Raw genomic sequence first — 25,572 nt, 5'->3', positions numbered from 1 at the left:
CCACAGCTAATTGATTAAGGACGAAGAAGTGATAATCAACGTAACCGCGAACAAAAATATAATGCAACAGAAGATGAGCGATTACAAATTTAAAGTACACACAAACTTTTATTTGTAAAATTCGGTCGATAGAGCGAAGAAATAGAAGTTATCGCAGGCGAAGGAGGATTATTTAATCTAGCAAATATAGAGGTCGCCGGTGTTCGCGATAACGCATCTTGTTTGCACGTTAACATTTTTACGACGAGTAACGAAGCTGTTATCGGTCTCACCGGCGCGGCAACAAATTCCGTTGCGACTGCCGACGAACGCGAACGCGAGCCTAAACGCGAACGCATAATTGGTTTCGTGAGGAACATGTGTGCCCGGGAAAGCAGCGGTTTCCGTGCGGATGTCACGAGAAGCAAAATCGCCATCGATCAACCGCCTCGAGAGCGAGTTTGTCACCTCCGGATCGAGCAGCAATTAATTCAGCGAACGACTTCGTGGAACGGACGGCCGACGGGGACGTAAGTAAACCGGCTGTCCAAATCCGATTTCGAATCACGGCAACGGCCTAAAACGAGTCGGTCGTTTTTCTTGCCGAAATTTCCGGTTATCGATGCGGATACGTCGTTTCGCTTTAGCCGGCATCCATCACTTTCCGGGAGCAAAAAGAAAGGCGGGATTTATTGTTGATTCATCGTTACTCGCTACTCGAGGAAAATAAGAGGCATTAGAATGCGAATTTTATGCACGGCATGATCGAACAGATGCACTTTGAAACAGCAGAGGCATTGAAAGAATTCAATGATACGAGGTGCATATAATTCTTAGCTCTCTGAGATTGTTAACCAGTTCAGTGTGTTTGACGACTATATCCGTCATGGAGATGTGGTGGAATTTTGTGTCACGACGATTATATCCGTCGTTCGTAAAACTTTGTTACGATTTGATATTTAAATTGTAATTCTGGCGAAAACTAAATTATATTCGTAAATTCTAATATGTTTAAAATGTTTAGAGGTCAAGTCGAAATTAAACAAACAAATGAAAATTATAAATAATTTCAGTTGGATTCATAATTTCCTGAGAGCTAGCTAAATTATCGCGACACACACTGGTGGGCGCTTTGCAAAGAGATCGGCACAGTTAACTGGTTAAAGAAAGAATCTTGAACCAGGAAAATTTGTATTTTTCGGTAATGTGGAAATGATACGATGATAATACGGCGATACTCTTGGAATTTTATGCGAAATACCAAACGAAAGTGCAAATTCTTTGCAGAACCACAATTCGGTATCGCTCACATGGTCGTCGCTACGATGTTGAAAAATAAATTGTGGCGGAAATAGACCATGCGATCGCAATTTAAAGAAAGAGACAAGTAACAAATAAGCCGCAAATACGTAAAGAGGATTCGTTATCCGTAAATACCGATATGTATAGAAATTATTTAAGAACGCTTTGTTCTGTTCAAACATTCGAACACAAAAATACGCGTGCATATAAAATCGAGTTGCGAACAATATCGAATACAGAGCCGTTGATTTTTATACGCGTCGGATATGCATCGGTTTTCCGATAACGCGAATGACAGTTATCTTCTGATAGCTCAATTATAACGAAATTTTATAAATGCTAAAAGAACGTCCAACAATTTTTTTCTAATTTAAATGGAATATAATCGTCGTTGTTATATGGACATCTTTTGTAAAAAAAGAAAAGAAAACGATTGTAGCGAGAAATAACGCAACTGTGCGCACAATATTGAAGAAAATTATGTCAGCTGCCGAACTATTCTTTGTCCATAGCCAGTTGACAATGTTCGATGCAAATTTATTTCAAACGCGTCTCGTGATTCTGTCGAACAGGCGAGTCACTATTAAAAAAAAAGAACAAAAAAGGCAAACACAACAAAAGTATTAACGGAACACTTGCTGTGTCATCTGTTTATGTGTTCGGTCTGGAAAGTGTCCGCGTTGGCAGATCGCGCGTAGGCCGCATAGGCCAATCGAGTGGGAGCACGTTTCACTTCGAAACCAGTCGTCGAAGTTCAATCTTCCCGCTCGACGGTAGCGACGATGTTGCCATGCGAGCTTCGACCGTCGCGAGAGCCTCTAATCTTTATTTAAATTCTTATCGCAAGAATATTCTGCTAGAAAACTCTAGCAAGTTTGAAGTAGCCAATTTTATCGCTATTTAAATTCTTATTCTTTTAACTATTGTACCGTACAGAATTCTCTCCGAAATTATGTCAGAAAACTTCACGTTTTCTCTTCCATGGCTATGGATTATATTTAATATTATATATAATTATATATAATATATAATCTAATTATATATAATAATCTAATCTCTAATCTTTATTTAAATTCTTATCGCAGGAATATTCTGCTAGAAAACTCTAGCAAGTTTGAAGTAGCCAATTTTATCGCTATTAAAATTCTTATTCTTTTTACTATTGTACCGTAAAGAATTCTCTCCGAAATTATGTCAGAAAATTTCACGTTTTCTCTTCCATGGCTATGGATTATATTTAATATTATATATAATTATATATAATATATAATCTAATTATATATAATAATCTAATCTCTAATCTTTATTTAAATTCTTATCGCAGGAATATTCTGCTAGAAAACTCTAGCAAGTTTGAAGTAGCCAATTTTATCGCTATTAAAATTCTTATTCTTTTTACTATTGTACCGTAAAGAATTCTCTCCGAAATTATGTCAGAAAATTTCACATTTTCTTCTCCATGGCTATGGGACTGCAGATATTTATCTGCTTCCAACTAGACGGCATTAATTACAAGAGATACGGCAGCTGTAAACACATTTACTTCTGGTCTTAATGAGTTTAACAGTATATTTAAGTTCCCGTTTCACATTTAATATATACTCATTTTTCTCACGAATATATCAATTTTTACCGTGTTTTGATAACAGTATTTTTAGCAAAGTTTTCATTTCAGCAACAGCAGCGTTTTAAAATTCGACCAAGTGGTTACTTTACACGAGTCCAACGAGCACATCGAAATCGTAGATCGACTTGGCAATCGTTATGCCAGAGTACACGGTTCGACGATAAAAATAACGGTGCTATTTAAGCAAACTGTTAAAAGTCCCTTGGCTGTGACTCCAGTTAATTAAGACCCCAGTGGAAACTTTTGAAACTTTACCACGTCAACAGGCGCGCGAAGTCTGTCTTCCGGAAACCTGCAACGTGCAAGTATTCCCGTCTCGGCTCGCTCCGTAGAAAGTGCGCCATACTGCGGCAATAATATTTTGCTGTTTATACTTAAACGAAGTGTGACACGAACGGTAAAAATGATACGACTCGAATATTATAGCCTATCGAGCGGCGAACGATCATTTGTGCCCCGTTTATTTTGACAGTGGCCCAGGTCCATTTTCCAAAAACGTCGAGCTAGTTATTTCGATATTTACATTTCTACATAATATTTACATTTCTATATAATATTTACATTTCTACATAATATTTACATTTCTATATAATTTCATTTCAGCAAAGCCTCTACAGTGCGTTAACTCTTGGCAGCAGAAAAGCATTATACAGTAATGTCTCCTTAACACGTTCCGTGCCGAGCTTTTTTTACTCGAATCTTCACACTTTGATATTTTACTAAAACTTGATGTATTACGTGCAATTATTAATTCTCGTACACGTAACAACGTAACAAAAACTTATCAACGCCCATTCTTGCGGTGGAAATTGATTCTTCGGTTCTAAATTTCTTGTAAACAATTTGTTCAGTTCACCAAGTAAACATGCAAGCGTGTACCATCGATGGTACACGTGGCACGGAACGTGTTAATTGACGCTCAGATTGTGCACAAAAATGGACAATTTGAGAAGAGCAGATACGATTATTCGAGCCCTGCAGCTCGTTTTTATAATTGTTGACAATTCGTAACTATAGAAACGAATCGCAAGGCTCGAATAATCGTATCTCCTCTTCCCAAATTGTCCATTTTTTGTGGACAATCTGAGCATCAATTAGAGAGACATTACTGTGTACTGCCATGTTATGAGTTACCAATATTTTTAAGTTGATTAAAACGCAAAGTCCTTGGACATCTGGATTTTAAAATGAATGGACTTAGGCAACTTTCAAAATAAACGGCTCATTCACAATCGAAAGATTGGCATACAAACAGTCAAAATGTAGCAACTGTCTTTTGTACAAGATGTACAAAAAATCGGAATATAATATAATCTAACAGATATAAATTTACTTAAAAAAAAGACAGAAACGCATTTCTGAACCTTGCTCTGAATTGAAAGCACATGAACGTCCATCGAGTCGGTTAATTGTTTTCGTTCGTAATTGTCGATGCAAGCTCATCAATGCCATAATAAACCTAACCGGGCCACAGCCAGTGATCCGAATTGATGGAATTTTGAATCAATCAGCTCGATACTCTATCATTGGAAAATCATTTCGCCGTAAGCTAGCACGCTCCCGCGAAGATGTACATACTCGGCAGACGTGAAACTGGTGAATCGTAGCAATCGCTGCTAATCTACGCGTTGTTAACGTGGCGTCATCGCGTTTAACGTAAGTAGGCTTGTTTCCAGAGCAGCATAACCGGGACGTACCAGTTTTGTACAATAATTTGCAGTTTAATTCGAACACTTGCTTCCTGGAAAATGTAGTTCGAAACTTCCGCATATTACATTTGTAATAATAAATACTTGAAAAGTTAATCCTATGTTTCAGATGGCACGTAATAAATTAATAAAATCGAACATTACGAAATCTAGGTCGTCGTGTGATTTTTAAGAAAAAAATGGCTGAAGCCGAACGTCGCAATAATTGTCCAACTGACTATCACTTCAGACCGACGGCTTCTGCACGCAGTGTTTTTGAACTTCTAGTCGGACCCTTGAAACAAAAACGCGATTCCCCATAAAAAAATTCAGTCGATAAAACTCAGGATAAAATTTGTCCGTGCAAGAGCCCGTCTCGGAGATAATCGGTTTTGAAAGTTGAACGCATGGCATGAGCAGGCACGTTAGCTGATTCTTATTCAACAGCGTGCCTGACTTTGAAACACGATTATGTCAAAACCAAACCGTCATACGACCAAACTTCCCTGTCCGTTCACAACCCGTTTTTTTCCATGTTTGTGCTACGGCCGTCGAAGTAATACCCAGCCTTTCACCGCGACAAACTAAGATTCGTGACAGCCTATCGCGCAGCTGCCACAGATAATAACCCTTTACAGCCTCGAGCAGTGACTCTGTTATATCATTTTCTAAGATAATTTTGACATTAACAAAGTTTAGATTTAAAAAAGTCCCAAGAGTCAATTTCATATGCATAAAATGTATTTTGTCGTATAAAGTAGAAATACTGCAAGTTAGAAAAATGATTTTATATTTTCAGTTAAAATAGCTTCGAGTGCGAAGGGTTTAAATATAACCGAAGCAAAAATAGGACGATTAGAAAGCAGCGTCTGTCGGCTAAAATGTCGATCAAAGAATATTAATGGACTAAAATATTAATCCGAGTAATTTTAAACGTGCTATTTGACTGACGCACGTCGGAGGGATTAGGTGAAAAATTAGTAATAGTCGACTTTGACGATTCTAAATTCGAGAACGTATGGGATGCGAGCATTCGGTTACCTCGCAAACAGCAATCTATTTTTGTACAACGCGGATCAAGAAATAACTACGAAGACGACGATTCTACACGGTAAAGGGGCGAAAGTCTAGAATGAAATTTTTGCATTTGCGTGGCGTAGGTTCCGAGAGAAATATGTTTGAAAATTCGCCAAATTCCCTATTGAATGGGAACCGCCTGGCGCGGCTGTTCATGACCTACTGGCTCTCAACATGTAAATACTGGGGCACGCGAACCTGGCGGATTTTCCAATTCGTCTTTCTCGAAACCGAATCATTCGATGGGAGAACTTTATCCGGCATTTTCGACTTACATTTATCACTCGCGGAACACCCTACTTTCCGCATCGAGTGAAACTGCTCAAAATATTGTACAACCATACAGCGCATTCGGACATTTCCCGCAAAACTGAATTTTCAAATCTGGACCGACTAGCAGCGCCCTCAACTAAGCATCTCGTGTCATTCAACGCGTCAGGAATCTCAAGGAAGTCCGACTAAACGGAGCAACGCTAAAAATCAAATCCCGTATCTTATAACTACAAAATCTGAAATCCAAAAATATATTAACAAAACTCCATTCTGCAAACTCGAAGAAATTTCAAAAACGAAATAACGAAATACATCAGGAGTAGCCAATGCGATCTACGCATATGACGAAGTATCGATACCTTCAAAAGATCATAACCCAGAAACGAGCGCCTAAAATGCGTTCCTCTGAAAGTGTGAACACAAGAGTGAACGTTTACATGGTAAACCGTTCGAAATACGAACGAACCATACGTTGCACCGAAGCGATCCACGCGAAAGTGACTTTTGATATCGCACGAAACGGCATCAAGAATCGGCACCAACAGAACCCGACTATCGTTCTCGAGCCAAGGATCCTCTTTGCGACCGCGAGAGACGCTTCCGAAACTCGTCGAAAGTCGAAGCTGAAATAGAGGCAACAGGGACAGAGAGTGTCGACACGTGTGTCCCATTCGATGCCGAACGGAAGGAGGGACGGTCTCTAGCCGGAAACTCGAGAGGCTCGAGGCTCGGCGTGCGGAACGCGTGGCGAGCAGGCCGAGCTGGCCGAGCTGGCCGAGCGTTCGTCATGGAATGATGTTTGCGGTCGAGTGTCACTGACCTTGAGTCGAACTTGGTGCCGTCGAGCAGCGTGCCGGTGTAGTGCATCGTCAGCTGGTCGCCGATCTTGGACTTGGCGTCGCAGACCTCGGGCACGTAGAGCTTCTCGACCTTGAGACCCGGCTGGCTCTGGTTGGCGTTCGCTAGGACTAGAACGGCGGCTAACACGAGGAGCACCATACGGGAGGACGCGAGCACAACACTCGCGGTATTTTCGGAACGGGCAGCCATGATTGCGGGTAAGTACTCTGGCGAATGCTCGTGAGCAACTGAGTCGTAGTCGCGCTGTAGTCTGCCGAGCTACCTTCGCTCTCGTCCCCCCACCCCCGACCCAACGCCGCCGCCGCCGTCGCCGCTGCTGCTGCTCGGCCCCCGCTAAACCCCCTGTCGGCCGCCAGCCGACCGGCTGCGCCGTTCTCCATCCCGAGATCCGGCGAACAAGTTGGAGAAGGACGAGCGAACCGTGCCGCCACATTGCGCCGTCTCATTGGCCCTATGGAATATGTAGGTCTCTGCCTCGGCCTCTTTTCCTCCTTCCTCTTCTTCCTTCTCATCCTCCCCTCCCCCCTCTCTCTCTCTCCCGTTTTCATCCTTCCGCGCACTGCTCTTCTTTTCTCCGACGCCCGAGCGGCCTCTAGTTTCTTTCCTCTTTCTTCCTTCATTCTCATCTCCTCCACTGTTCGGTTTCCCAACTTCCTTCTTCTCCTCGCTCTTCCGTCTTCCTCTTACCATCTCATCTTCTTATTCCTCTTCCTTCTTCTTTCCCCATTTTTCCTTTTATCTCCTCTCTTCAACCTCTTCTTCTTCTTCTTCCAACAAGTCCACGGTTTCGTCACCGACTCTCGTGCTGTTCCAGCTCTCACCTTCCTCGAAGCTGGCCCGCGTCCCTCTTTCCATCAACGACGACAAGCTCCTTTCTCGCTTACTTGCGAAACCCGGCGCCCTGCCGGTCACCGTCTCTCCCGGCGAAGCGCCCCGTGCGCTGTTTCGTCGCGTCCCGTCGTATCGTCCTCGTGCGCGACTCCATTCCGGTCACTTTGTAATTTAGACCTCCGGAGTCCGGGCCACGGCGCGGCGACTGGCTTTTTTGCCCCCGGGGGCCGGTGCTCCGTTCCCGGTTGCGAAGACACGATCGCTGGATAATACGACGGTTAACGCGATGAAGCGCTTAACCGTTTCGCTACCGCGAAGACCGTGCGTGCGACTGACACGATTCCGCACGGCCGACTTGAAAGTCGATCTTTATGGGAGGACAGAGGAGTTGAGACCATAAGCGATGCTTCTACATTGGATAATTGAAAATTTGAATCACGGTGGTACAGTCTCGTGTTATAATGATCTGACGTTTTCAGGAACGGCCGAGAATCCCACGTGCTTAATTTTTAGCATGGATAATTACTATTTCCCGAGATATTAACCTTTATTCTACATTCGATACCTCCAGTACCGTGAATCAGATCGCACATTATTGCGTGAATTGTTCGCGATCATTCTTATCCGGAGTTAATTGCGCCTCTACGTGGGTTAATCGCCGGAAAATCGGCCGATCAACAGATTAATCGGAGACCGCAGAAATTGTACACCTGTGGAATAGTCCGCGAAATAAAGGGGGATCATCAGAATTAAATATACTCCGTTTCAGTGTATAATCGCAAAAGGATTCCCATAAAACCCCCCGACCAGCGATTGGAAAAGCTTTATTGCAACGGTTCGATATCCGATTCGAATCGGACCGTTGACACATGACGTTATTGCCGGAACGGTAATATAGCTAATTGTTATACGAGTGTTTAATTGGTTCACGAGTCGTTTACTTAATGTTTTAAGAATGGTGCTGTGGTCGGACAGTGTAGGTCATTTCTGTTTCGTATCTCAGCGAATTTGATAAACCGAAAGTGAATTGGATGGCGAGCATACACGTCTTCTACGTTCCTTATCTCCTCCATGTATCGCACGTTCTTCATAATTTCTGTATTTATTTCGTCATTCGCGGCTGCTATCTTATCTGCAGTAGCCAGAAATTTACGGTAGAATCGTGAAAACAAAATTGTTCGTTAGTGTTTAAAACACGGATCGCGTTCAGATTTTCCTCACAAAAATGGACAATTTTGAAAGAGGAGATACGATTACTCGAGCCTTGTATCTCCTCTTTCCAAATTGTCCATGTTTGTGCGCAATCTGAGCGCGAATCGAGGTGAAATTACTGTACTTGTTCTTGCTGTCGACGTGTCAGTAGAAAATAGTACATTTTTCACGAAATTAACGAATGAGATGTTAAATCCGCGCAGCATAGAAAATCACATTCGATCGAAATAATTTTGTAGAAAAATTACAGACGAAATTACCACGATTCTTGCGATGAATCACTAAAATGTGAAACACTGTAAATGAGAGAAAAACACTCCATGGACGCAACAAATTCGGATAAAGTTGCAGTTTCTCCACAGTTTCCGCACGCTGAATAAAAAACAATGGAACGGTATTACATACAAAGACCATTCAAACTTGGATAATAATTTAGAAGTGGTTCAACGTTTTTACGCGTTATAAAAGCCGAGAGGTACGGATATAAAATTCAGCAACATTTTATTCGTAAGAATGCCGTAAATTGAGTAAAGTGTGTGTACGTTAAAAATGAGGTATACGTTAACGTTTTATGAGTTTTTTTCAGGTTCTCGTACGCTCAACAATGCGTGGAAAATACTTGACTCAACAAAGATTAATGATTGTTTCTGCTTTTGTTCCTACGATGCGGTGAACTTTTTTACTCGGTGAACTATGGCGTCCTCTGTTCCAGTTTCCATGGAATAACCTATGAATCCGCACAAAGACCCGCAGTCTAGCAATCGCTCATTCCAAATCTGAAGAGCATTGTCAGCAAAATTAAAAGTAAAACAGACTAAATACATTTTTTAATTAAGATTCGCCTTAACTTCTCCGCATTACATTTTTATTTCCTACGTGTCCGATACTTCTTGATATTGAAAGGTCTGATAACAATTCGAGGTTAGCAACTTTATAGCTGCGTTTTTTTCTCCGACCTCGTACCAAGTGATTACTTTTTTCTGTATTTTACAGTATTTCACTTAGCAGAATTACTTGCATCGCATAAATTCTAATAATTTTGTATTTGCACAATTATGCCTGCTGCTAGTCAGAGCTAAATCTTAAGCAGTTGAAGAGCCTATACATCCCTACTATAAAAAGATCGTTCTCACAGTGTCAATAGTTCTTGATTGATAAAAATTCGAGAAAGATTCCTTACTTTTCTAGCTTTGCTTCAAGATTATTCGACAATAACCTTGGCAGAGCGATTCGCACAGGATATCGTTGGAAAAATTCCTAGATTTAAACAGAATTTCTCACTATTTTTCAAGATTCGTTTATATTGTAAAAGAGTTCGAATACTATTCACTATGATAAATTTTAATTTTCTAGTTTCAATTTCGTTCACCGAATCGCTTAAATTTGCTGAGAATTTTTGGGGTTGATTCTCGTCACTGAATATGTTAAAAATGAAATAAAAATTCGACGACGATTGCAAAGAATATGTCAGAGAATACAACGAAACGTCGGAACGAGAAGAATTCTGGTTATACTCGTCCCGACGATGATACCGTCGTCATCGTCGTAGGTCCCAGCGACGTAATTAATTTCCCCATTGCTCGTCCATCTGTTTTTCTAAGCCTTCGCCCGTTCCTCTTTCCCGTCCAACTTATTCATTTGGTTATTGTCTCGCAAGACTCTTCCCTTTTTGCGCGCACCCCTCGAACCTCCCCCGTCTTTCGGGCGTAATTCCTTGTTTCCCAAGTTTCTCTCGGTCCTCGCTTTGTCAACACGCGATACCTCTGCTCCTCCGTATTACTACAGCCTGCGTTGCTTTTCTTTTTGCGACATTCCACTCCTATTCGCTTCTACCTTCTCGCGACTACCTATACAGCAGACATCGTTCCACCCGGTGTCCTCTTCTCCAACGGAGGTACTCCCTTGCTCTCTCTTTCCCTTCCTCCCTTCCTCCCTTCACGGTTTTTCCGTTCGTTTCTCGCCTTGTTCCTCTGCATCTCCGCGCTCGTTTCCATTCCCTTCCCTTCGCGTCCTCTTTCACGTTGATCATCGTCCTACTTTCTTCGGTCGCGTCGCGTCGCGAGTCGAGCCGCGTCACAGCGTCAGCCAAGCGGATTCGAGCGCAATACGTTCCTTCTTCCGACGCGACGAGTAGCCGAAGCTGGCGAGGGCGGTTCTCTCGAGGTTACCGCACGTGTTAAGGAAATCGGAATCAGGTGCTAGTGACAGTTTCACATTGAACGTCTGCTCAAACTTTTGTCGGATACGATCAACTCGTTAAGTATCGGCGAAGATCGATGTTAGCTTTCCTTGTTTAGCATATTGTATAAAAAAGAGCATCGATTAAATTAGGCTAATTAACCCATAGCGCTTCGCGCGTACCAGCAACTCCGGCACATTTTTGGAGCGGAGCGCCTGAGATAAAGGAAGTCTTATTTTCAGCGGAAAAGATTACACTTCCTTGCGAATGCATTTGATATATTTTATTTATTTTATAAATATACATTTTCCTATTGTAAATAAAAGATAAATTTTTAATTTTGTAATTTACCATGGTGTGATATCTTTGGTAACAATCTCCCACGTGCATTCTTGGTTTACTTGGTCAAGTGTCACAGTATTCACTTTGTCAAATAGAGTTACTAGATATTTCTTTCAAGTTTAGAACATTTTCTGCGTAATCGTTGGTTTCCTTTATGATTTCATTTACCAATTCGTCCGTGAAAAATGATTAAAAATATCGTATCGGCTGTTCAATGTTCGTTGAAACTTGTGGTCCAATGACCTGTGGCAATACTCTAAAAGGTATTCTATCTGGAATATGTAATTCTTCCGTAACATCACGTCATTCATCTAAGTCTTGTAACGAATCTTCGCTTTCACTTTCAATAACTCTCATTCTTCGTCTCTTTGGTAGTATAATTTCGCTACTACTACTCGAAGTATCAGAATCGTAACCAACATTGTCTTCCACAATGTCTTTTAACTCGTCAAAATCAAATACGTCTTCGGTATCGCTCGGCTCTAAATTCTCATCGTAATATTTATTTTTCTCCATGTTGCTAACCATAGAAAAGGTCAAAAAATGGTTTAATCGTAATGGTACAGACTTGGCACGTTTTAACTACAGATAACAATTGCTAACACCGACGATAACGTATGTTAAAAACATTTGGCTCCGCAGCGGAGCCTTCGGAGTTACGGCACAAATGACAAATGCCTCCGTAGCGGAGCCTTCGGAGCGCTATGGGTTAAATGGAATCTAAGCTCAAATAAGAAAGTTAAAAAACATGGTATTCTGTTTTGTTCGTCACTCGAAGTAATTACAATCTTTGAACAAAATTTGGTAGAAATCGTTACCATCGAACCAGTCCGTATAATGTTTAAATAGAATATAAGTAATTTGGTCGAATTTTGGAAAAGCTATTGCGTTTCAAACGGTGTTCGAATGCTTTCGTGACATATCATACGTTGTCTCGTGTCTATTACTTAAGATGATTCCGATTTGCAGCGCGATTCAGCATAAACGGTTTAGAAGATAGTAGATTTCGACGGCGCCGTATTCTCGGCAATGGTTCGCGATTTTCGTAACGCGGCCCAGCGTGCATCTTGAAACACCCTTGGGATGTCTACGGAGCCCTTTCATCAACATTTCGTAATCGTCCTTAGAACCGAAAGCACCCTTTGTGAAATTCCGAGTAGGGTTGCGATAACACGGGTGGCAAACACGGAGCCGGCAAGCCACTTCAATTGCGAAATTGGAAATCGCGTGCTACGCTAACACCGCTCATTCGGTCGGCTCGTGTTATATTAATCAACAGAACGCTTTGTTGTCTTAACCGCTATGTTCGAATCACGCTGCCAAACGAAGAAACTATTTACGCGTTTGTTAGGCTCGCGTAAAATTACATTGCGGATTCGGAGCGTCGAATTTCAAAGGATTGTCGACAAGCAAACGGACTATTTCAGAATACCGATCAGCGCGAGGCCGATTCTTTATCGTCGAAACGATCATTTGATAAAGCAGAATTTTGTTTGCATGTGTTACCCGTTGTCAAAAATATATTTTTGTGTACTCTTCGTAAATCCTTGAATGCTTAAATAACTGAAGGTTCCAACGTACACCGATTAGTTTCTGAATCTACGACGTATAAACGAAATCTTCAGAAATATATTTTTAGTTGCTTCGTGGTTAAAATACAATATTTGTTTATCTTCTCGCCGCGTAGAGTGAACATGACGAAACAATGAACGCGTACACCATTCGCGCAAATCCCGTTGAATCGATCTGAAAGTAGACGGTAATGGCCGAAGCGTGGAAAACAATTACAATAACTTTCACAGCGTTCTAAACATCGGAGAATGCAACAGAAAAATCTGTGTAAAAAATACAGCGACGTGATTTGGAACGCGCGTAAATGTCGCGCTGGGCACACAATCGGTGTGCTAAATAAAACCGATAAATAATTTGCTGCGCAGAGGAACGTGTACCTGTCCAAATTTCGAATTACCGATCGAAGCTCTATACTAAAATTGTTTTGCAGGCTGCGCCCGGATCGATTTGAATCGATTTCACTTTGTTCCGGGTACAATTGAAACGTTTATTGCAGAAAATTTCGATTATCGGCGCGCCATTCGCCGTCGATACTACTCTCTCGCCACTCTCTCCCTTTCTCTCCTTCTCTCTTTCACTCTCGCCCTCGCCACTATTTTTCTTTCTTTTTAGTCGCATCGCCCGCATTAGCGCGCCTGTACAGCCTAGAAACTTTTGACACGTATAATGGCACTTGCCCGCGAATAAACTCGGCGAGCCCATCCAATTACAATGCTCGTAACTTTGTCGTTTTCTTTTTCGCCGGGCGAATTAATTCACGGCCGGCGTTCATTGAACACAATAACCCGGCCAGAAAATGGGAAACCCGCGTTTCGGTTCTTTTCCTTCTTCTCCTTTCTTTTTCCGCCCGCGCCCCACGGGTCAATGGAACGCTTTAAATGGATATGGCGAAGCGTAAATGCACGCAATAACACGGTCCATGACTAAACACAGGGAACTACCAAGGAACGTGCCTTCCAGAAGCGTGAACCGGTAATTTATACGACCAGCCAGCGACCGGCGACCGGCGACCGTGAGAAAAATTCGTGCGATATAGCCGCCGGAACGGAAAAACTGGAACTTCTTAATTCGCTCCTTGATCCGAAATAATTGAAAACACGGGCGACGCGACGCGACGTTGACAACGAAAACGCCGTTAAATTTTCATCGCGCGTCTCTCGGCGCTAAACCTGCCGGTCTCTAAAAGTGAAACGCTAATTGTATAAATGACGAAATTAATAAACTAGCTTAGATCCGCGCGCTTTTTATTGTCCGGAAATATTCATTTGATCATTTTTCGCGAAAGCATGCGTCGAATTTATGTGGAATTATTTATTTATGTGGAAGCTTGTAATTTTCATGAACATTTCATGAACACGTTGGAAAGTTCGCTGTTATCGTGTAACCACGATCGAGCGAGATATTATTTCGTGATTTACTTGAAAATGATACAGAAGCGTGTAGACACAGGCTACGTGTATTTTCGTGTAGCTTCCATAAAATAGGTACAATGCGGAAAATATTGGGAAAATATTATCTGCTTACAAGTAGTTCTCCATAGGATAGGAATATTATTTCTCGACGAGAAAACGATTTACGGCCTGCGGAATCGCGGTTTTAAAATGGCTCGGCTGAATTGTGCGGCAATTTTGTGTGCACACATGCACGTAACAGTTTGTTGAGTGTGCAGAGAAATCGGGAACAAAGAGATATTAAATAGCAAACAGCACGTATAGATTGAATTTTAACCGATTATTAAATTAAGAAGTTAGTAACAACGATTCATTTTTCGTTTCGCTGCAAGTATTGTTGTCACTGCTATTTCTGTGATTAAAGAACAGACCGCGATAACCGTGACATTCCTAATTTCACAGTACAGTAATTTCAAAGTTCGTTCGTCTGTGAAAAAAAACACGATTTTTTCGACAAAATACGCGAATCGCCATCGTGTAGTTTTTTTTTTAACTACATGGTGCAGAAATTTCATGCGTTACCAACTTCTGAATATCATGGAGAGCGATTGCGTACCTCAATTTTGACAAGTCGGACAAATCGCCCTTTTTTGTTCGAAAATAAACTGTACACATTGTCGAGACGAAATCAGTTCGGACGAATTATTGCTAAGAATATGTTAGTCGAGTTTAAAAATGTACAAAATATTGATTTGTACAATGGGACACTAACAAGCAAAATTAGCAAGTATGAAATATGGGAAAGGAGAATCGGCCGCTCCCGTCAGCAGCGCACGAAGAACAAAAGACGTCAATTAGCGTCTCCCGTTCACAATATGTTAATACCACCGTTTGAACGAACGAATTGATTCCGCAACATTTGACGCCATTATGCACTATAATTATAGATATTATTCCATGCCGCAGGGGTGCTCTCCGAAAGCGATAAATCCGGTCATAAACTCGCACGGTGTACCGTCCATTGGACAATCTATCTTTCCGATCTATCTATACATTTTGCCATCCATCTATGCATCAATTTAGCTATCTCAATATCTCTAGACTCGACCGACTATCTTCCCATCGATCTAAAATCCCCGACGATGTTTACCAAATGCACGAGCCACGTTTCCCAAAGTGTGCACGCGTTTCTTATTGTGCCTAAACAAAACGGAACACATGTTTCACCTTCTGTTTATGAACAAATAAAAGTCATACGTAGTGTATGTAATGAACTGAAAAAGAAATGAATTTTTAAGAAATGTTTTTTATTTTAAGATAAAGAGTCATTTTTATGAAGTACGTTTAACCACTTGCTCAACAATTACTTTCACAGCCTTGTTGACCAGCGCTTCAACAATTTCCCTAATAGAACAAAACAATTTTTGTTTCTTGTATATCTTGATTTATTTTCACTTCTGGATTTTGATTCTAGACAAAGTGAATGACATTCGTATTTATTTATCGATCATCATATTTATTCGTGTTTTTTTCGTTGATATAGAACAAGGGGTTAACGAAAGTCAGAACAGAAATGAAATTTCCGACAATGATTTCACCGATAATATCTTAATCGACACCATTCGACTGACAATGATTTCATCGAGAATGTCTTAATCGACGTCATTTGACCGACAAAGATTTCGCCGACAATATTAACCCGAGAAAGATAACCTACGTCGCAGAGGCGCCTGCGAAATAAACATATTGCTATCTAATTTTTCATAGAGGTCTAGTGATTTAAGTTTAAAATTACTTAAAATATAAAAAAATATAATATAAATGCATTTTATTTCTACAATAATGCCAAACCTTTAAAATGACTAGATTAACTTAAATAAATATCCATTGTTAGTATAAAATTGACGCCTTAGAAAAGCATGCGCCTCTGAAGCGTATGGTTATCTTTTACGTACGTTGTCATATGGTTATCTTTCTAGGGTTAATTAACCGACATGATGAAATCATTGCCAATGTTTATATCGACACTCTTTGTCACCGATGTAGCAGGTAAACATAACGTAAAACGAGTGTCGATGTAAACATTGTCGGTCAAATGGTGTCGATTAAGCATTCTCAGTGAAATCATTGCGGGCGATTTGATACAAACTCCATGCAACCAGCTGCGCGACCATTTGAATAAAGCCATATTCGGTATCGAAATTCAAATGTTACCTTGAAATTTCGTAGGTATTTACAGAAGATTTCTGACCATTTGCGGGACGAGCCGTAGTCTGGGAAACAATTGCTACGGAACCCACGATAGAACAGGCTGTATAATGATATCAGAGACAAGAATGTATGGGTAGGAGAGGCTCAGGTGCTTGATCGTGGCTGGTCCGATAGTCCACGGAATAATACCGAATGTCTGGGCGCATTCGTTCGACGCGCAGCACGGAAACTGGAACCGAAGGCTGAATTTGCGGGCTGGTTCGCCGGAATCTCGGCCGAGGCAGCGACGTCGGCCGCCGCGCGCTATCGTAACGCGTCTACATTCCGACTTCATGCATACAAATTATGTGATTTGTGGGAGATCCGGCCTTTTGAAACTTTAAAAGTCCACGGAACAAGAGCACCGTCGCTCGCCGACCGGGTTCCCCACGGACGCGATCCTCCGACAGGGAATATCGGGGTCGATCGCATCGGACCTCGCCGACGCGAACGCCAACGTCAACCGAAAACCCTGGAAATTTCTGGCTTCGCGCGCGGAAACTTTCCACGGGCCCCGTAAGGGCCGGCTTTAATTTTTGCACCGGCGAAAAACATCCGTGAAACTTGCGCGTTTCTTTGGCTCTCGATGACACCGAGCCGACATTTTGTCGGCCGCTAACGAAGTTGCCGACGCAGCGCGACGCGACGAGACGCGAACTCGTGTCCGCGAACTTCCGCGGAACTTTTATTTCCACGAGATATAACATTTTCCCGGTAATAAGTTCCCTCTCTGCGGACCGGAGTTACGGTCACCCGCGAAAATACTGGTCAGTTCACTTTTCTTTCGTTCCACGAGAGACAGTATTCGTCTAGCTGTCGCGGTCGCGCCGGTTTCATCCATGAAAACGAATCTTTGCTGTTATTCCGTTCCCTGGGAATTTCCATAGAGCCTGCAATAGAAATTTCGGCGGTGCTCTAACATTTAGGTGCACGTCTATCTTAAATATTTACACGCGTTTCGCACACGTCGATGTAGAAAATGTACACTTTGTTCGCTCTGCGTGTTGCATATTGTTGCGACGGCACACAGCGGGCCGGATCGAGAGAAATTCGGTGACATTTTGTCAAAATATCATGTTTCTATTATCGATATTTACTAAACTTTTATTACCTTCTACACGTCTAGCAATCTCAGAAATGAAGGAATTAATAACATACAATACAAATTTTAAATAATATAATCATTCGAAGCCAGAGATTTTAAAGAAAGTATTTATATATGTAAAAGCTGTCTTCTTTCTTTAAATTATTTCAGATACTACTTAATGTATGTATCTTGTTTTTTTTAACGTAAAGAGCAATCTTTTGTGTTAAGAAATCACATCTTTTATTAGCAAACAGTAAGAATAATTTGTTGGAAAATTATGCTGAATGCAATAAGAAAAATTTGTTAAATTCTTTAGTATTAATAAACGATATCTTTCTTATTCTACAAAATGCCACTTTGCGACATGGTGGATTATTTTCAGTATACTTTTCTGTAGATAGTGACATAAATATCATTTCCACCTTCGTTTCCCTTGTCGAGTTATTTGTATTCAAAGTTGTTGGTGTCGTGGTATCTGTATACTGGGGTGCATCATTAAAATATTGTAATTATCAATTATTTTAAAAAATATCTTTTGACATACTCGTGATGCGTTTTTAATTTTCCGGTAATTTTTTATGTGTTAATTACAAAAAAGTTTCTCGAATTTATATTTTACGTGATCTGTATAACGTTACATGTATGAAACATAAATACGAAATATATATTTAGAAAGTAAAAAATAGTTTGTAAACTTATATTTAAACAATTCTCTTTTCCATAAATAATATCAGTGAAAATTAATTAAAAATTATCCTTTAACAAATGCAAAAAATGTTTAATTATCCATAGTTGAAAATGACTAGTTTTGAAATATTTTTGGTAAAAATTTCATTGCAATATCTCTAATGGATCAAACGTTCTAACAGAATGTCACTGAATTTCTCGATCCGGCCCACTGTGCGACGCGTCGGTATGAAATTAATTACGGTAATGAAGTTACCTCCCCCTGTGATTCGACATGGCACGGTGGTTGTTGATGAGTAAATGGCTGATGTCGATGTATGAACTGGTATGAATAAAGGGGCTCTCAAAAAGTACACGTAATTTTAAGCGTAACAAGTTTGACAGAAAGTACTTTTATATTGTATTATCGGAACATAAAACGTATTAACTAATCGTATTATTTTATTCCTAATGCAGGAAATGACTAAACAGAGAAAACAGAGAAATTTCTGAATAGTTTCTACTTTCCCGAGTCATTGTATGGAAATTCAATTTGCATGACAACACGCAGCCTAATTATCATTATTCCACCGATTCTCCTCTTTTATATTTTTAATCATTCTCGGGCACCGCTTTTTGTAGGAAAATCCATTCATTGTTCTCTTTTCCATCATAAATATTCAAACCAAGGCGTATCTATATTATTTCATCCAGTATTCATGTTCCTACACCATTCCACGAAACAGAAAAGAAAGCTTGCATTTAAGAATTAAATGTCATCATAATTAAATCGATTAAAAACTGAGAGACAGAGACAACCGATTAGTTGACACTTGGCGCGCTCTAATCCGTAAGAATTGCCGATCGAACTGTAAAAGGAGGAAGATGAAAATTTGAAAGGACAGCGTAATTATTCGACCCAGTTTCGCGACAAGAATAATTGCATCGAGGAATCAATGGAGTCCCGTAGAAACGTGTCGGTTTCGTCGGCTCGTGTAACGACGCTCCCAACTAATCCCAGCCCCGGCTGCTTAACGCATGGAAATTAATAATGAGACAGAATGGAAATCCTGCAGCGATAAGCCCCGGATCTACATAACTCGGCTTGGGTATAATACAGCGACGCACCGGTGGCGGCCGCCCCGCCCGCCGCGAATTCAACGAACGATCGAGAAACAAACATGGGGCTGGTTCATTTAATCCGCAACGAACGGCGTCCGACTAACTGGAAAATTTCTGCGTTTCCAGCGATACGGGATCGTCGCGAATTAATTGGCAATCTGCGTCTGGGCCGACACACTCGCGGAAAGACGCGCGTTCTACTTGAACAGCAGTCGCTCATATTTGGAAACGACTCCAATTTACAAAAGAAGATTGATCCATCTCGGTACCGCCGACCTGTTAATCCTATTAATCTATCCGTTTAATATTTTCCTTTCAGTCTATTCACTCGTAACATCACGTGCGGTAGCGTTAGGGATTAGGTTTTCATTCAATATCATTATGCGTTTATGGTAAAAATCAGATCCGTGCAAATAGCATTGGAAATATTGTTTCGTTTAACGTGATATTCTATTTAATAATAATAATCTCCATGCCTGTGATCACTTGGGAAATAATATTTCAAATAACGTATTACTTGTTTTATAATTATTGGAAATTATAATTTCAGATAATTGGGAAATTCCTCTCGGAAATTATATCCCGTTTTAATTATCACCTCTGAGTCTGGTTTATACCGACATTCTCGTCGACATTTCTGCAAGATAATAGGACCGATCTGACGATATTAAATGATTATCCGATAATGATGACAATTGGTGTAAAGATTGCTTGAAATAATATCGATCTTTTTGTTACGTATTTATCGTACAGTAAGCAAACGATTGTTATTTGGCTTCTGTTGCTTCTACTTGATGCAATTAGTTATAACAGATTAAATTATTGGAATTGTTATAACGGCTGGAAACTGGATAGATACATCGAAAAATATCTGACGAAAACACGCGTGTCTCTCTTCTATTGTCTGCGAAGGAGCTACAGTAATGTCTCCCTAATTGACGCTCCCTGATTGTCCACAAAAATGGACAATTTGCGAAGAGGAGATGAGATTATTCGAGTCTTGCGGTTAATTTTTATATTTGCGAATTGTCGACAATTACAAAAACGAGCTGCAAGGCTCGAATAATTGTGTCTTCTCTTCCCAAATTGTCCATTTTTTGTACGCAATTTGAGCGTCAATTAGGGAGATATTACTGTATACAGGGTGTCCCAAAAATGTCTTACAATCCATTAATGACGGGTTCCTCAGGTCATTCGAAGCAACTTTTTCCTTTACAAAAATTTTCTCCGAGGCACCATTACCGAGTTATTAACGAAAAACAGTGACCAATAAGAATCGAGTACGGCTGACGCGAGGTGGCCGGGTCAACGGCGCCAGCGGTCGGGGCGGTCGAATCCCAGCTCAGCTGGCGCGAGGCGACCGAGCCAGTGAGCGGAACTGGGCTTCGTGCGCTGGTTGACTGGGCCGCCTCGCGTCAGCCGTACTCGATTCTTATTGGTCACCGTTTTTCGTTAATAACTCGTTAACGGTGCCTCGGAGAAAATTTTTGTAAAGGAAGAAGCTGCTTCAAATGACCTGAGAAACCCGCTATTTCCGGTTTACGAGACATTTTTGGGACACCCTGTATAATAATCAAATTTCGTGTCGTTCACCAGAATTTCGATTTTGCGAAAACGGCGACGTCGTTAGAGCCAGCCGTGAATTTTTCCGCGTCGCGAATTACCGTGGGGAACAGATTGCATAAGGTGACTGTTATCATTTATTCGGTTGTCGTTAGAGTAGCGAGTGGCGGCATTAGGCAAATAATAACGGTTCACAGGCCATTGCTCGTCGCGTCGCTCCTTGAATCTCCGCAGGCAGTTAAGGCCGCATCGCGAGGCGATGGGGTTCCTGGGATCCGGGGATCCCGGGAACCTGAGATCCCGGGGCGAAGAAATTTTCGTATTCGCGTCACGTCGCAGTTGCTATACGTACGTACGTACATACATATACCTGCCGAATACCGTTCGATTTACTACGGAGCCAGTGTTGTCCCGCGTATATCGATAGTACCGGAAACGCAAATAGACCGATTTGTTTTGTTTATCGCGAAGAATCCCGCGCAGCCCGTGAAATTTGAAAAATCTATCCGGGCCAAGCAAACGCGATAGCGATCGGGAGCGAACGCCGTGAAACTTCGTCATAGCGGCGTGCACGTTGCGCCAAAAAGCCAATTTCAAATCGATTTTCACTGAATTTTTTCATGATCATCCGATGGATCTCGCAATAAGGAAACCATGAACAGATAATTGTGAGATTTATAATAATCTCGTGTTCAGCAATATTGATTCATTATTAACACTATGCTGTCCGCAGATCTTAGATACGATTCTTCTGTTTGACGTCGGCATAATAGCTTGGAAATTTCAGATTTTAAAAAAATTTCGAAGATGGCGGTAATATAAATTCCTAAAATTAAGATATGTCATCCGAGAATTTTCGTACTTAATTCTTAGTTAAATAAGCACAATGCTATAGTTATTTTGCTGCCTTTTAACACCCAAAAAATATAGTTCAAATGTTATTTCAGTTTTTTTTAAATGGCATCAAAGTCGGCATACAACAGATAGTTTTTGCATGACACCAGCGTGCTGCCACCGGACGGCATAGTGTTAAAAACTATGTAGTTCTTAGTTCGTTGCTTTACAATCAGTTCCTCGTGTCTATCTAACGCACTTTGTACTTTTTCTGGAAAGATTTCATTTTTCGTTTCCTTTTTTCATCGCGTCGATTTTTGACCACTTTCAAATGAAATCCAATAGTTTAAATTTGACTACTTCATTTATTCAGATGTTACTGCTCCAAAATAACAGTGAATATAAATAACGTGATTAGGCAACGACACGGATAGTAGATTTTGTCTAGCATTTACTGAAATGTTTGCCAAGAGAAGACCTTTGTACCGAGTGTACAAAGCAAGCAGCAAATGACTCGAGAACACACACCATGACTGCGTCCTGTACGCCGGACGACCTAATTTTGTCGAAAACCGGTTCTCGTCGAAATATCAATTTCCTTGTTTATGGCGTAACAGTTTCGGATACCGTAGTTCGACTGTGAAGACCGTAATCGTTCATTTCACCGCAGCATAAAATATTACCGTTTATTTCACCGAACAAAATATTTTTCCTTGTTCCGCAAAATACCACGAAGCAACGTTCGCGCTCATTTGCGAAATTGTAGAACAAGAATTCCGTGTAGTCTCCGTTAAATATTTCTAGGAGGAGGATATTTTTTATACATTCTTCCCTATCCCATTAAGGGCTGTTTCGCTGCAGCGGGTCGCCCGACTAGAGAAAATTGCATTCCCCATGGCACTGAAAAATTATGCAACGTCCCTTCGACTTATTCTCCGCACATTTTATAGTAGTAGATCTAAAGCGAAGCAAGTATAGGTGAAAGCAACATGAAAAATTACGTCTCGGAAAATGGAACGGTAGAAGTTAATCTGGCGGGAAACTGGCGAACGTCAAAATGATGTCACGAACAAGATAGGAGTAAGATCTTTTGCCACCGTGTTAATATTAATCAAATATACTTGGAGAGCGTCGCGGAGATAATTGGAAATAATCGCGTCATATATCGTATAAATAACTCAGACTTTTCTAGATAACGCTATTGAATTTTAATCGCCATAATAAAATGCGATACGGATGTCGCGAGCGCGCTCGTGTTCGACTTCCTATTGAATCCGAGAAAATTTGATTGTAATCCGGCTGCCGCATATTGCTGGTGAAAATAGAAGAACGTTGCCGTCGATTGCGATAGAAACTTTTTAGTAGAGAAGTTGACTGTGCGATGATTAATGTGAAATTTCTCCGCGCATGTTATGCAGATCTTCGAAGATCTTTGCGGTTTGGCGGAACTTCCAGGAACTCGGAGCACCTATAAGGTGCACTGCGTTTACTGCTACTTTTGACTGCCTACTTTGACTCGAGCCACATGGTAAGAACTTTCATGCACAGAAGACAATTCCCGTAGAAAACCATGCAAGATTAATTAAGCTAAAAAGCGTTCTCTTGTTTCAGTTCTCTAACAAGGGAAGTCGACTTCGCTGACTTTCCCACCTGTTTAGGCTACGCGTGTAAACGAATTCTACAATATGATGTGATTCGCTGAATCATAGTTGAAGAAATCAACTTATTAATTATGCCATCGAATCTGTTACTCTCGTTATTTTCAATCGAACGTTTTTCGAGATTCGAGAACTATTTCGTATTTAGAAATCGCCAAAACGTAGTATAGCTGAAGGGGATGTTGAATAAAAAACCTTTAAAACGGAGCTACGAGCTAAAAATGTTGGGAAACAATAGTTGAAACTCGAGTATTGTTTCTAAACCATTCGCGATGTATCCTCGCGGATGTTAGCGCATGGTGCAATAGTGCCTCGATAGTAAACGCGTCCTAACAATCTCCTGGAATTGTTTCATAAGACATTAGGATTACGATATGAGAATAGTCATGGGACAATTGTATTTAACACGTTCCGTGCCGAGCTTTTTTTACTCGAATCTTCACACTTTGATATTTTACTGAAACTTGATGTATTACGTGCAATTATTAATTCTCGTACACATAACAACGTAACAAAAACTTATCAACGCCCATTCTTGCGGTGGAAATTGATTCTTCGGTTCTAAATTTCTTTTAAACAATTTGTTCAGTTCACTAAGTAAACATGCAAGCGTGTACCATGGATGGTACACGTGGCACGGAACGTGTTAAACAAACTTGACCGATCAACTTGTACATCGACTTAACCCTTTGCACTCGAAGCCATTTTAACTGTAAATCTAAAATGGTTTTTCTGACCTACGCTGTCTCTGTTTTAAATGACAGAGCATTTTATGCACGTGAAATTGAGTCTTGTGACTTATACAACAGTTATACTTTCAACAATTTTTCAAATCTAAATTTTCTTGACGTAAGAATTATTTTGGAATGTGATATAAACATTTTTTAGTGGTGCCTCGGAGTCAACACTCGAGCGCAAAGGGTTAAATATACGAAATGAAAAGCCTGTTTATATGTTTCGTCGTGTTTGATGGAACGTAACGCGAGACTCTCGGGACTCGTTATCTTAATAAACTGGAGCATTGGTTACGTAAACTTATTGCAAAGCACACTTGCACATCTGTATGGACGAACAAAATTGACGTTCATCGAAATCGGTCGACGCATAGTCAAGCTACGTTCACTGAAAGATGTAAAAATTGCCTGCTTTTGCTTGAAATTCGTGAAGAACTGCGATTTTCGCGATCTTTAATTGCTTACAGCTTATGTCAAGGTCAACCGATTTCGATGGAATTCTCAGCATGCATATAAGCTACCGAGATCCACAAAATGCATTGTTTAAATTTTCGTTACGGGCTCAGATAAAAAAGTTGAAAAAACGTCTTTTAATTTCTTTTATCATTCCTATCAATTAAAGTCTAAAAATCTTCTTGTGCACTCATTCCATAGAAAACTAGTCGGTCTATCGTCTCAAAAAATTCAGGTCCTTCGAACCAATTATAAAAAACGTTATTCCGTTTATAAAGGCGCTAACGCGCTTTCCAAGGCGATTGAATATCTCGCGTTGCGTGATATAAATCTCTGACAAGAATTGCTAATAAAAAAAGCATAAAACTAGAAATTGGTGAAATACAGCGGGCCAGTTGTCAGGTTCCGAAGCTGGTCGACCATCGAGGCAGTAGCGTAGCGAGTAGCGAGCATCGAACGCGGTGCGAGGTAAAACCGATACGAAAAGCAAGCGGGACGTCCATCGGTAACAGTTAACTTTCTAATATCAGGGGGATCGATATTACTTGTATTCGAAAGTGAAACGTGGATGTACGCGAGAATGGTCGCGAAACCCGGCTCTCACGAACGTTTAAGCGGCAAATGGGCCGAGCTTAATAGCGGCTCGTTTCCATCGGGCACTGGTACTCGGTTAAACGCGCGTAGTTTCGACAGGAAAGCTCGAAAGCACGGGTGCACGTAACGCGAGCTTCAGCCAGTTTGAATGCCGGAGATAACTAAACTGGTAGCCTCGTCCGCGGGCGAGTTCTGGGTTAAGGGAAACACCGTCGGCTGCGGTATTCCCGGGGGATTGTTCGCCGAAAGGCTCCACCGCATTACATATTACGAGACT

At 41.0% G+C, this 25,572-nt stretch overlaps 1 protein-coding gene and 1 long non-coding RNA gene across 3 annotated transcripts in view; one reads left to right on the top strand and one right to left on the bottom strand.

The window, feature by feature from the left end:
- Fkbp14 (peptidyl-prolyl cis-trans isomerase Fkb14) overlaps window positions 1-7,048 on the bottom strand; it is a 164,325-nt gene extending 157,277 nt beyond the window's left edge. The window contains exon 1 of one of the 2 annotated variants that reach the window (XM_033473784.2): window positions 6,767-7,048. In XM_033473784.2, the coding sequence (XP_033329675.1) occupies window positions 6,767-6,996 (230 nt within the window). In that variant the 5' untranslated portion in view covers window positions 6,997-7,048. The remainder of the gene's footprint in view (window positions 1-6,766) is intronic. The other variant, XM_033473783.2, reaches the window with a different exon arrangement.
- LOC143259330 (uncharacterized) lies at window positions 287-24,902 on the top strand. Its single transcript, XR_013033135.1, has 3 exons — window positions 287-509; window positions 23,275-23,384; window positions 23,468-24,902. It is a non-coding gene; the product is annotated as an uncharacterized LOC143259330 (long non-coding RNA).
- The last annotated feature ends 670 nt before the right edge of the window (window positions 24,903-25,572 follow it).

Source organism: Megalopta genalis, chromosome 4 (genome assembly GCF_051020955.1).
Source record: "Megalopta genalis isolate 19385.01 chromosome 4, iyMegGena1_principal, whole genome shotgun sequence".
Classification (NCBI taxonomy): domain Eukaryota; kingdom Metazoa; phylum Arthropoda; class Insecta; order Hymenoptera; family Halictidae; genus Megalopta; species Megalopta genalis.
Note: the sequence above shows the minus strand (reverse complement) of the source record. Positions and strands in the feature narration are given on the sequence as shown.